Genomic DNA, 14,074 nt, shown 5'->3' with positions numbered 1-14,074 from the left:
AAATTTTGGGAAATGATGTTAATTCCTGATTTTCAAGGTTTCTTAGCTTTTATGTACATTTTCCCCAAGAGAAACTGAAAAATATCAAACTGCCCCTGATGGATAAGGTTTCCCTCAAAGACTGTAAGTATGGTCAATGCTCCTAGATTACCCAAATCCAACAGTAATCTAAAGTAATCCTGTATAGACAGTTTTGTCATACCAACTATGTTGTAACTGGGAAGTTGAACTGCATGTGAGCTAGATAGATGGACTCAGACTCCAGCCCTCCTATAATATCCTGTTCATCCAGATTGCCCAGTTTCGGTTAACACCAGATTTCAATGTCACGTCCCATCATCATATGATTTAATACACTATTGCACAAAAATGCTGAGGTAAAGTATTTTGAAGGTCAGTATTACTCCAGAAAAAGGCATAGTGGGAAGTGTGCTCTGTAATATTTTTCACACAGAAAACATAAATATTTTAAATAGTAATGAAAATTTTAATTGCATGAATTATGAAAATAAGAATTGGTAGAAACAGAGGCGTGAAGTTTAAATGAACATTTTTAGGATCAATACTCTTCAAATAAGATTCTTATTCAGCTCTGATTATAACATTCTCTGAAACACTGTTCCTGAAATCCTGCAAACAATCCTCAGGTATCAAACAGAACATCTTTTCTTATCAAATGAAAAGCTGCAAACCTGAGTAGAAAAGTAGTCGGTGTGTGTTTTTTGTAAACAGTATCAAGCACATATTGCAAAGTGATCAAGTAGCCTTGAGCATTTGTAAACCAGTCACGTACTTTAAACCCTCTGTAAGCTGCTCACTGTGCTTAAAATCTTTAATGCGTTCCGCCACAGTCTCAAAGCAATAATATACCAGCAGTGGAGTCACTGGATGCAGGAGGTGTGAATAACAGAAAATATTATCACATGCTGTTCTTGCATGTGGCACTCTTAGTTTCCGTGTAGCTGAAATCACCAATAAATCTCCATGGCTCAGTAGCAATTTGTTGGGTATGAAAACCATTAGAAAATTTACATAAAATGGCTCATAGTCCATAAGCTTGCTCTGTTCAAAGTTTCAAATAAAGCATTTTAAATGCAATAGATGTAAATCCTCTCAGCAGAAATCACAAAAGCTGCTGTTTTGTCTCTTCAGAGTAATGTATTTCAGGTTATCATTTTCAAGATGTAGAGGATTCCAATATTGTCAATAGTCACAAAGGTCTTGAAGTCAGATGAAACATGTATGGATTTCAAGTTTGTCCCATTTGTGTAGAATGTCTGTAGAGATTCTCCAGTATTCATATCCCACCACTGTAAAAGAAAAGTAATGTTATTGTAGATTTTACTGTACAATACTATCATCCAATTTGTTCTCTACCTATCCAAATGGGATTTTTTTTGGTCCACTTTGAAGTCAATCTTTCTTTCTGACATTGACAAACACAAGAAGACCAGATTAATCTTACAGCTGACGGTCCACAGTGCACCACGAAGCAAAAATCAAACCAGTTTTATTTGCAGCCATTTGCCAAAAACAATTGAGGTTTATCATCAGGTTATAAGAACCTCACTATGTTAACAATCTAAAGGAAACATCCTCACAGCACATTCCACATCAATTTCCCTAAGAAACTTGTATATTTTAGTATCATATGGACCTAATTTATAAAATCTTTCCTTATGATGCAACTCATTAACACAGAAATTGGTCTAACAACTCAGTTCAAGTTTAAATTTAGGGACAGACTATAAATGTTCACCTTGTGTACAGTACATATCCAGTCCCCACCAAGAAAGAAACAAAATGTTGAAATACCCACACAAGCCCTTTCTCAGATTGAGGAGGAGACAACCGACACTTTTAAAGCTGCAGGAAAGGTGAAAGAGGGGAATGTCACTCGAAGGGTGAAACCTGGTGACCACAGGAATAATTCAGAGTGCTCCTTTTGCCCCTTATTCTAATACATGTTGACCTGTCTGGCCCCAGATTAAGTACATCTTTCTTTTCAAATACTATTTCCAAATGCCTCTTGTCTTTAGCTCTCCAGATTTCAACGAGAACCCTTGTGACACATCACCAGGGCAGACAGTTCTTATTTTCCTCATAGCTAGCACAGGATAAAACAGGTAGGTACTGCCATAGAAAGCTGATAAAGGCGGGCAAGCCATTTATAGTCCTGCTGAACTCGCTCTCAGTTTAAGCAAATTACAATGCGACTGAGACATAAAAAGAGACTAGCAGACATTAGATGTGACTTGATGCAAGTTTTTAATAAATACACTTTCTCTATATCAGATTCCAATGCTGTATTTACAGCTTTCTTAACCACTTAATTGTTCCTTTTATTGTCTTGCTTTGTCCACTGACATTTGAATCATCCTAATTTGGGGGCTGCTCAGTGATTATCCATACTTCTGCTTTACTGTTCAAATATGTGTCTGATTATAGAATGGAATGATAGTGCATTGAGAAGTAGATTTCAGCCGAGGTTTCCAAATTGGAATAACTGTTACCAATTTCAGTTTACGTTTGAGTGCCTGTACATAACTTTGAACAATTTATTGCTGAGCTGCTGATCTCATTCAGGCAGTGAGATGGGTATTCTCAGGTTTCAGGCTAAAGGATGATGCTGGTGCAGATTGGGTACTATGGTAGTGTAGCAGTTAACATGATCCTATTACAGCTTGGGACGTTCCAGTGTTTGGAGTTGAATTGCGGCACCGGTGTGTAAGGAGTCTCTGTATGTCCTTCCCCATGGAATGCGTGGGTTTTCCCTTGGGTATTCTGGTTTCCTCCCACAGTCCAAAGTCGTACTGGGTAGGTTATAGGTTAATCAGTCATTGTAAATTGTCCCGTGATTAGGTTAGGATTAATTGGGTTTATTGGGGCGGCGTGGCTCGAAGGGCCAGAGGAGCCTAAGCTGATTAAATTAGGACTGACGAAGGAATACTTGACGCAGAGCCCAGATGCAAAACATGTAAGATTATTCCATTATTTAAGACTGTTTAATGTTATTTCCAGTACACAAGTGTAAAGGAGAACAAAATAAATGTTACTCCAGATCTGATACAATGCCAAAAAAAACGCAATGAAGACAAAGAATACAATAATTTGAAAAGCACAATAAATATAAAAACATAAGATAATTTATATACATAGACTGATTGTATGTCCATGAAGTGACACCAGGCACAGGAGAGTCTGTACATAAGACAACTGACAGGAAATGATAAAGTCGTGGTGGTGGGGAATGTTGTAGGGTGGGTTAAGTGTGTGGAGGTGTTCATCAGTCTTACTGTTTGGGGAAAGTAACTTTATAAACCACTTCAAATAAGGAGAAGCTGTGTCGCTTTCACACTTTCAAAAAAGGCCAGTAATGCAAAAAACCAGCGATTATAAGACTCCTTTTGTTTTAAAGGGTAACAAAATGAGTTCATTTTGAAGTGCCCTTTTCACTACTATAATTAGAAGTGACTGATCTAATCAACAAAAACTATTGAGCTCCTGCAAGAAATAGGAATGTAGCTTCCTGTCAAGTGATAGGTATTTTAAATTAGTCAGTTTAAAGTACTTCTGCTCTCCTGAATCTCATTACCTCATTGCACAAGTGTAATGAGTATAGAAGTGTCTCAAAGGTAGCTGAACAGCTTTGAATTACAATTCATTTAATGTCAACACCTGAGCTTTATTGGCAATCCGAAAACTGCAGATGTCAGAAATCTGAAATAAAACAGGAAACAGGTCAGGCAGCTTGTGTAAAATGAAAAACAGCTAATGTTGTAGGTATGAGACCCCTCAACAGAAAAATCAGTAAACTGGTAGGACCTTTCATTTCTAACACATTTTCATAAAGTAACTTAAACATTACAGTCAGAATAAAGTGTAACATCTTTAATGCAGTCCCTTCCCATGACAGATTTTTCAAAATTTACAACCCCTTCAGCAAATAACAGCAGCATTACTGATGTCAAAAGTTATTCAGTCCTATTGAATCACATTATTGCTAATGTTCTATAAGGACAAGCTCCTTCAATCTAAATATCATTTATCCAACGAAGACACAGTCATCCTCTCGGAGGGAAAACTAACTGCTCTGCACATCAGAATGGCCTAAGTAGCTCATCAAAAAAATATGCCAAAGTGAATCTGTCAAAAACATAGCTATTATTTCTAGAAACTCAAACCTAAGGGTTATTTCTCCTTACGATTTTCTACAATAGTGTTTGTCATATATTGTGTTCCAATTGGGGCACTAACAATGAATGAAATTTCCGATTCATCTGAGTAAGGTTTCAAAGGGAAAAAAACACTGCCTGCAGTGTCAAACCAACATTCTTGGATCTTAAAAATATATTTTCCCGATGGCAAACGCACAAAGGTTATTCATCACTGGCTCTCTTATAGTAAAACACTTTAACACAGTCTGATCACAGAAAGGGAGAAATATTGAGAGATATTTCACTCCCCCCATGAAATACCTTTTCAGCCTTATTCCAACATCTGGAAGAGCCAGAGGGATCAACAATCTCCACAGTTCATCAAATTAAGAAACCGTACTGCATTCAAGAAACATTACTAAACTCAAACATTACTAAGATGCATTAATTGATGCAACACAACATCTTCCAGTTAAAAGGTGACCAGAAGTTTTCTTTGCTGACTGATATGCTTTACCGTGATTCAAGTCAGTGTCAGCAGAAATAGACGTGGTAGGAAACGAACGTCAGAAATAAAATTCAGACAATGAAAACAAACTACAGGGATTGTTTCAGCGCACTTCCTCAAGATCTATTATCATGCAAACATTAATATAGCACTGCACCCCCGATAATTACATTCTATTGGACTTTGGGGTTTAACCATGGTAAAGGCAACCACCACCTTATGGGAAGTTGGGGGGAGGTCAATCTGTTAGTACAGCTGGTAGTACAATTTTTCATAACATAAAATCGTGTCATCTACTCTTGCTTCAATAAACACAAGTTGAAAAAAAACTTAAAAAAAAAAGATAAATTCCATGGGAGTGAATTTTATTCTATATTGCTAAATTTTGGATGGCAATTTGTCAGTTGTTTAAAGGTGAACTTCTGTAACTTGAACTGATATAACCCAGGGTCAGCAGTATTCTTTTAGACCACAGACTGAATTTTGTAGAATTCCACAGATGAATAGAGTGCAAATGTACAATACAAAATTAATTACCATTGCTGATAAATACTAGTCAACATGGCTGATTAGTTACCAGATAATCCTGATTGAATGTAATTATATTGGATTTTTTGTTTTTTATTAATATTTTCAGATTAGATTTAGCGACTTCATCGTGTATTTTATTAAAAAGAACAGAAGAGAACAGAAAGAGGACAGAAATGGGCCCTTTGGTACCTGCCTATCGCCTCCCTCTGGTGCTCCTCCCCCTTTTCTTTCTTCCATGGCCTTTTATCTCCACCTATCAGACTCCCCCCTTCTCCAGCCTTGTATCTCTTTCATCAATCAACCTCCCAGCTCTTTACTTCATTCCTCCCTCTCCAATTTTCACCTATGACCTTGTGTTTCTTTCTGCCATACCCCACCTTTTAAACCCACTCATCTTTTATTCTCCAGTCCTGCTGAAGGGTCTCGGCCCGAAACGTTGGCTGTACTTCTTTTTCCCCCCATAGATGCTGCCTGGCCTGCTGCGTTCCTCCAGCATTTTGTGTGTGTTGCTCGGATTTCCAGCTTCTGCAGATTCTCTCGTTTGTGCTTGTGTTCTGTATTCCTCCATGCATTTCTTACTTCTGTGCCTGAATTATGTCTCTTGAACAATGTGATTGTCTCTGATTGCACCATTTTATCTGTCATTTCCTTATGAATGCTGCTTATATGATGCTATGTGGTTGTGATGCTGTTGCACCTCTGCTTGCGCATATGACAATAAACTTTGATTTGGACGTGTCTAACAAAATGTTTCCCTCAAATTCCTTGTAAAACTCATTCTTCTCACTTTATATCCATTACCCTCTTATTTTTGATACTGGAAAATATTTGACCGTCTACCCCATCTATGCCTCTTGGAATTTTATATACCTCTATCAGGTCACCAGTCAGCCTCTCTCACTCCAGGGAAAACAAACCCACTCTCTCCAACCACATCCTCCTCATGGTGTAACAACCAGAACTGCATACTATATACTTATTAAAAAGGACAGAATAGAACAGAAATGGGCCCTTTGGTACCTGCCCATCGCCTCCCTCTGGTGCTCCATACAGTATTCTCCATACCATATAGTACTCCAACTGCAGACCAACATACAACTTTCTATAATCTACGTCCTAACCTATGACCTACCTGTGCCTTCTTCACTATCCCCATCTACCTGAGTTGTCACTTGCAGGAAACGATGGACTTGAACCCCAAGGTCCCTCTTCATTCCTTAGCACCTTACTATTGTACACACCCTGTCCTATTTGGCTTCAAAAATGTATTATCTCACAATTCTATCTGCAAATTCTTCACCCAACTTTCCATCTGATCTATATCCCGCTGTAACCTTAAGCAGCTTCCTTGCTATCTACATCACCACACTTCCGTGTCAACAACAAACTTACTGATCACACCCGGACACCGTGGTAGCCTAGCGGTTAGCACAATGCTACAGCATCGGAGCTCAGAGTTCATTTCTGGCGTGCTCTGTAAGACATTTGCATGTTCTCCCCGTGACTGTGTGGGTTTCCTCCAGGTGCTCCTGTTTCTTCCCACGGTCCAAGCATATACTAATTAGTAAGTTAATTGGTCATTGTAAATTGTCCTGTGACTAGGCAAATGTTAAATATAGGTGGTTGTTGGCATTGAGCTGGAAGAGCCTGTTAATGTGCTGTATCCCTAAGCAGATAAATAAATACCTACAATACTCACGTATATATTGCAAAGAAGAACAATCCCAACACTTACCCCTACTGTATGCCACTTCCAATGGGAAAAGCATCCTTACACCACTACATTATGCCTCCTATCACCAATCCAATTGGATTCAATTAACCAGCTTGCTTTGCCTTGTTTTAACCTTCTGGAGTAGCGTGCTATGTGGGATCATGTGAAATGCCTTGCTAGGACAAAATCTATTGTCTTGCCTACTTTATTCTTACACTGAAAACTGAACTCATTGAATAAAAGTATGCTTTGTTGCTTCACCAGTACTGATAGAGTTTCTGATCTGAAACTCCTGGCTTTTGCAATCTCTTGGTCTGCTGTATGAGCATCTGAATTTATGTTTCCAACCCAGTTGTAGGGAACTTAGACAGTATCTATGTTTTGTTTTAGCGTTTTAATTTTATTTTCTACTATAATCTGTTTGAAATTCTTTTCTAGAGCCTCACATTTTTCCGAAAATCACAAATAATTCTCTTGCAGAGGGAAGTACTGTTGCCTCTGTAAAAACAATGAAACCCTACATTCTATATCTGCGGGATTTCCTGAGAGTTCAGTGGAACAGGACAACAATTAGCACAAAATAAATGTTTAGGTTTAAACCTGAAGAGATTCAACAGTAATCAAAGGATCTTACTACAGTGTATCTTACTACAGTTGAATCAACTTTGTTTAGATCTTCATAATAACCGTTTTGAACTTTACTATATTGAGCTTCATGATTGCAATGGCTTCCTTTGAGGGTCAACTGAGTTATTTTGTTACCCCAACAAATTTTTCCAGTTTTGAAATTTTAAAAAATAGCTCTCATCATAATTCAGTCTCTAAATACTTAACTAGATATTAAAATATCTAGTTCTGCATCCTGCTGAACTGAAGGCCAGTCTTCTAACGTTATAAAAAAAATCAGAGAGCATTTGGAGCATGTAATTATAAATAATAAAGTCATCCGTTAGTCTTGCAAGACCATGGATCTGCACCTGGAAAGTCTTCATTCTCCAGGGCGTAGGCCTGGGCAAGGTTGTATGGAAGACCAGCAGTTGCCCATGCTGCAAGTCTCCCCTCTTCACGACACCAATGTTGTCCAAGGGAAGGGCATTAGGACCCATACAGCTTGGCACCAGTGTCATCGCAGAGCAATGTGTGATTAAGTGCCTTGCTCAAGGACACAACACGTTCCCTCAGCTGGGGCTCGAAGCAGCTCTCAAGCTCTTCAAATCAGCTTGGCAAGCAGAGCAATCCAACCTCACACCTGGGCAACATGTACGGTCATTGGAGCATGTATTGGGTGCATTATTACAAGTCTAACGTCTATTTTTAAAGTTTAGATTCTTTCGTATGAAGCAGGTAAGCTAAAGACTATTGGGAAGCCTTAGTCTCTGTTCATTAAGCCTCTAGAGTTGATCCCTTGAGATATGCTCTTGTTGATCTAGTCTATGTATTCCAATTTGTCTTTGATGCTGCAACTTCCTCTATATATTGTGCTCATCTTGTAAATCACATTTACGGCACTTCTGGATTATCTTGTAAGGATTCAATGTTGATGTCACATTCAGTGTTTCTGCCACTAAAGTAACATTTCCAGGAGAGAAGGGATGGGAAATAGAGATTCAGATTTGAATTGTCGTTGCACAGCATGTCGAGCAGCACCTGCATAGAAAGACGTAAACATTTCAACTTTTTATTTTTTTTTTAAATCAGTGAAAAGGCTGCGATGTGCCTGGAACCTTGGCCAATCTTTATGGAATAGTGCAAAAGGAAGAGGCCCTCATGTCAGAGTAGTAGTGGGACAGGGAATTGAAGCATCAGACAGCTAACACAATTGTGCAGAGAAGCGTCCTGCAAAATGATCTTTCAATCTGTAATAAAACAGAAAATTCTAGAAATACAGTAGTAGACAGGCCAAGCAATATTAGCACAGAGACAGAGTTTCCACTTTGGGTCAATGACCTTTCCTCAGAACTACATTTCAGAGTTTGTTTTTCTCATGTGGAGATCACATCAAATATACACAAATTGAAACTGCTGAACTAATACCTCAGTTACCACATGGGATTCATTCCTGAGAATAAAAGTTCTAATTGAATTAGCTCCATAGTACTCTGGGTTTACACCTCCTCTGGCACCTTGTTCCATTTACTCACTGCCCTTTGTGTGAAAAGCTTGCCCTTCAGATCGCCTTTGAATATTTTCCCTTCCCTTCTCCTTCAATGTGCTTCCTCTAGTTTAGACTCCCCTAAACTTGGAAAAGGACAAGCTACACCACTTGTAACTTTAGAAAAGAAACTCCAGCTTCCTGCACTCTGAGGAGAACAAACACAGCTGATCCAATCCCTTCTTGTAATTAAAGCATTCCATTCCAGGCAACATCCCAATGCATCTTTTCTGCACTCTTTCTAGTGCTTTCTCTGATGTAATGACCCGAACTGCATACAACTTGTTACATACACCTGTTAGGATGCATTGCTATTTTCAGAGAACTATAAACCTGCATCCCAATTTTGCTCCATATATTAATGCTTGAAAGATCCCAGTACCTTGTTCACATGTCCAGCTAGTATTTGACAACTCAAAATATATTATCATTGGAGAACAATTATGAACAATATGGCCACGTGCTGATAAGTTAACAAATTTCACGGCACATGCCGGTGATATTAAACCTGGCTCTGATTCTGACATTCATCAAGCTGATAAGCTGCAAGCCAGTGACCTTTGACAGTTTTACTCTTTTTACTTGTCATTTCTCTGTGAAATGACACTAAGACTGGATAACACTGTACAAGTCAAAACGTACCTCCAGCCTACCATACACATTAGCATTTTGACCTGCTCCCCTCCGCTTCCTGCACTCCTCCTTTCCCTTCAGTTGCTCTCTGAATGATTTCAGCAGTCCACAGTTTCAAAAAATGTAAATAGCAGAAGAGAAACTACATTGTAGTCAATGGATTACACTGCAATACAAGTACTAGACAAGGTGAGTCAACTTTGGAGCACTTACTGGAATGACTAATGCCGCTAAACTAGAGAAAGTAACTGTTAGCAGGTTCCATATTCATAACTTACTTTTAACAGCTTTCTTTATAATGTAAATGTTACACTGCTGTGTTATATATAAAGCTTTATTATGTATTTAACATACACCCTTCAACTGTAAAATAGCATAGAAGCATTTGAACTGTTAAATTTTTCAATATAATAGTCCATTTTCCATGGCACTGAAGAGTCAAGTCTAAATTTTTATCTTCAATTAAACAAATTAGAAAGTTAGATAAGTGAAATAAAGGCAATGTAAGAATACTTCTAACCCCATTTATAAAGTTATTCTATCTTTTAAATTTTATATATTTCCATTTATTATTTATTTGCTTTGTAAGATGTGTTAATTTGAGAATTGGAGTACAATTCTTTTATGTTTTGGTTGACACAAAATTGAGGTATTGTAGCTCCATCACTGGAGAGAGACCAAAGGGAGTGAGTGTGTGCGTGTGCGTGCATGTGCATGCGGACACTGGCAATTTCTAATGTAAATGTAGTCAATGGAGGTTATTACACGGTTATTACAAAAAACGAGAAAATTAAATGAAAATAGGTGCTTGCAAATGTAGAATTTTTAGAATATGTCATAGAAATATCTTTAAAATAGGTTTTTCAAATACTAGATTGAAGATTCAAAGAATGTATAAATTATACAACTTTGAGATTTGTTTGCTCACGGTTAGCCACAAAGCAAGAAATCTGAAAGAACCCATTAAAGAAAACAATACAAATAAAGAACCAACACCCAATGCACAAGAGAAAGAAAAAAAACACAACTCGTGCAAATTGAAGTGAATAACAACATTCCAAACCACACTGAGTCCTCAGATCCAAATCCTGGAGCAACCTGGAGTAGGCCTGACCACGCTGCCCAGCGACTTGCTCCAGGCCCAGATTCCACTGCGCTGCCCGAAGCAGCTCTCAAGCTCTTCAAATCAGCTTGGCAACCAGAGCAATCCAACCTCACACCTGGGCAAGTTGTACGGGCATTGCAACTCCTCTGCCCCAATTTCTCTTTTCGGAGCCCAGAGTAATCCAACCTTGCACCGGGGCCAGTTGTATGGGTATTGGAACTCCACTACCCCGACTTCTCCTCACTGAATCGCTCACTTCATCTGCATCGAATCTGCAATACACCATCCCAGCTCATCCCCCAAACTCGCCTCACCATCCCTCGCCTCCTCACTGTTTGCAGCAATTTACCTCAGAAAAAATGTTTTTAGTGATTTTTTAGTTAAATTTCTTGCCTTTTGAACTACCAGTGTGCTGTTGTGCATATTTGATAGTGCCATCTTAACTAGAATTACTAGAACTAATTATTAAAAAATGGGATGGAGAAAAAAGGTATGGTGCTTCAACTAGAGCAAATCTATCTTGAAAATGTTACTAGCAAAGCTTACATAGATGTGCATGCAAATATACATGTTACATTATATATACCCTTGTGAATTCATGCAGACAAAAGCAATATTTCTTGATCAATGGCATTTGCCAAGCTGACAGTCTCCTATAGTGACAAGAACCTCACAAGCTAAGAAGTGCCATAAAAAGTGACATTACTATGACTCCATTGAACTGTTCCCACTCATTTATTTCTGGGAACTACAGGGAATAGCTCCAATGTGAGACACTTTACAGGAGGCAATTGCTTAGAGTGATGGATCCTAGACTGTGGACTGAAAAATCGATGAAATCAATAGATTAGCAACTTTCACAGCTACCCAACCGCAAGACAAAAATTGATTTAAGCATATCTGTAAAGGCATGGAAGATTATATGAGCTATCATGGAATTGATCAATATGCCTCTTGCATCTCTGGAGAAAAATAATCAATATATAAGTTTTATATATAGATATATCTACTTCCAAGTCTTTTTATATTCTTTCTGAGTAGATTCTAGCATTAGTAAAAACTAACAAATCATATGAGAAACTGGGAACGTAATATTCAATCATTATGTTCAAAGTGAAAAATATTAAAAAGGCAAAAACATTCACTGTATTAAATAAATTAGAAAATTTAAAATATTCAAATAAAGAAATAGGATACATTTCATCAGTGATACAGAAAATGAACAAAAACAATAACAGCAGCATTTAAAATCATGAGCTGCATTATACCTCTACCCCCTTCATTTTTGGTTTATTTTGTATTAAACAACCAAGTGACTAATAAATAGCTAATCTGGAAGTAGACCAACAATACGGGACACTGGCTTGCCTCTCTGTCATTTACAATATGATACATGCAATAACCGTGCGCTTGTATATAATTATGAAATAAAAACATTGGAAAAGAATAAAGAATCTGAGAGTGTCTAGCTTTTAGTGTCAGCTTTATGAGTAGATGCACTAGATCAGATGTAAAATTAAAAGGAATAAGGTATTTTCACAATATGAAAACCAAATAAATTATTTAATGCACATTCATAATTTATTCTTGTATTTATCCCCTGGCATTCAGTTGCAATTATAATTTGAAGATTGAGTATCAGTCAAGTCTATTTATTTTAATATGGCATTTCTGATTATGTGTAATTCATACTTCAATTTACTTGCTTTCTTCCAAATGAAGGAAATCTTACTAAACTTAATGACTGCAATAAGCTATAAACAAATAGGTACTTCACATATGATCACAGAGAGTAAAATCAAATTATGTATTAAAATCATATAATGTTTATTCATATTTTCTGCCTCATATCTTTATACTGATGGTCTGACTTTAAACAAAACAATCTGTTCTGTTTCAGCCTGCTTTAGCTTCTTTTCCCATTGCTGCCTGAATATTTCCTATCAGACTATATTCTGAGGGAGGTGTCAAATTACTCTCCAACATTTTTCTCTTGGTTAGAATATTTCATCTCAATTTAGTAATACGGTTAAGAATATGACAGCTAAAACTCTAGTCAGTAATAAGGATAAAAATAATTTTAAAACTTACTAACATCTATTTGAAATAAACAATGTACTGTATTTTTGAAAATTTTTCAATGATTGTTTCCATCTTCCCAATAAATGCTGCAATAAATTTTCTTGTGAATTAAATAAACACGAGTCAAAATCATCTAAAATATCCTCATTGCAGTTTTTAACATGCTTGAATTATTGTATAAAGAATGACTCATTCATTCATATGGAATCTTAACGTATCTCTCAGAAGTACTTCAAAGTGTTCCACCTACAATTAAATAAGGTTGAAATGTTACACCATAAGTAACTTAAACAGTCCCTTGTACAAAATAGGGGCATTATTGGCTTAAAATTATAGTTAATCAAGTCAGAATTAACCCATAATATTATTACTTTTGCCCAAGTTAGTTTATCCTTAACCAAACATTACTCCAAAAAGATCCTACTTTAACATCTCAGATGTGGTTAACATCCCCAACACAGTTGCAACCTCTCAAACAGCATCAACTTTGTTCAGTGGAGCTATTCATATGTCTTCAAAAGATTTCATAGTACTGTTCAAGAACTGAGAGGATGGTAGATTGGATGCTTGGCTGCCATCAACATTCCTTTTTCCACTTTCAAACTGGTTGTAGTGTGAGAAGGGAATGGAACAGGGACACTGCTCATTCCTTGGAAATACAGACACTGAACGAAAGAATCTTGGTTTGTGCAATATTAAAAAGATCGAAAATCAAATCCTGTTAATGGCACAAGGTAGGGAAAGGAAATACTGGGAGTTAATTTCCTAAGTAATACAGGTCGACCTTCGACCTGAGCAGTGCCGGATTAGTGAAAATGCCGAATTACAGAAGGATCACATTAAGCAATAGCTAACAGCTTCATCATACCTTTAAGATATTAAAGGACTCAAAGGTTCATTTCATGTCAGAGAAATGTATACAATATTCATCCTGAAATGCTTTTTCTTCGCAACCGTCTACGAAAACAGAGGAGTGCCCCGAAGAATGAATGACAGTTAAATGTTAGAACCCCTAAGTTCCCCCCACCGCTCCCCCCTCCCACGTGTAAGCGGCAGCGAGCAACAATCCCCCCCTCCCCACTGGCAAAAAATAAAGCGCACCCATTACTAGCACCCAAGCATGAGCTAAGTGATAGCAAAGACACAGACTTGCAGTTACTGAGGGAATCTTCCTTAGTTTCTTTTCCTCCGT

General features: G+C 37.5%; 1 protein-coding gene across 3 annotated transcripts in view; it reads right to left on the bottom strand.

The window, feature by feature from the left end:
• Window positions 1-472: 472 nt before the first annotated feature.
• Window positions 473-14,074, bottom strand: part of apaf1 (apoptotic peptidase activating factor 1) — a 246,539-nt gene continuing 232,937 nt past the window's right edge. For all 3 annotated transcript variants that reach the window (XM_063072508.1, XM_063072510.1, XM_063072509.1), the window contains one exon: window positions 473-1,310. In XM_063072508.1, the coding sequence (XP_062928578.1) occupies window positions 1,164-1,310 (147 nt within the window). In that variant the 3' untranslated portion in view covers window positions 473-1,163. The remainder of the gene's footprint in view (window positions 1,311-14,074) is intronic.

Source organism: Mobula hypostoma, chromosome 20 (assembly GCF_963921235.1).
Source record: "Mobula hypostoma chromosome 20, sMobHyp1.1, whole genome shotgun sequence".
NCBI lineage: Eukaryota > Metazoa > Chordata > Chondrichthyes > Myliobatiformes > Myliobatidae > Mobula > Mobula hypostoma.
Note: the sequence above shows the minus strand (reverse complement) of the source record. Positions and strands in the feature narration are given on the sequence as shown.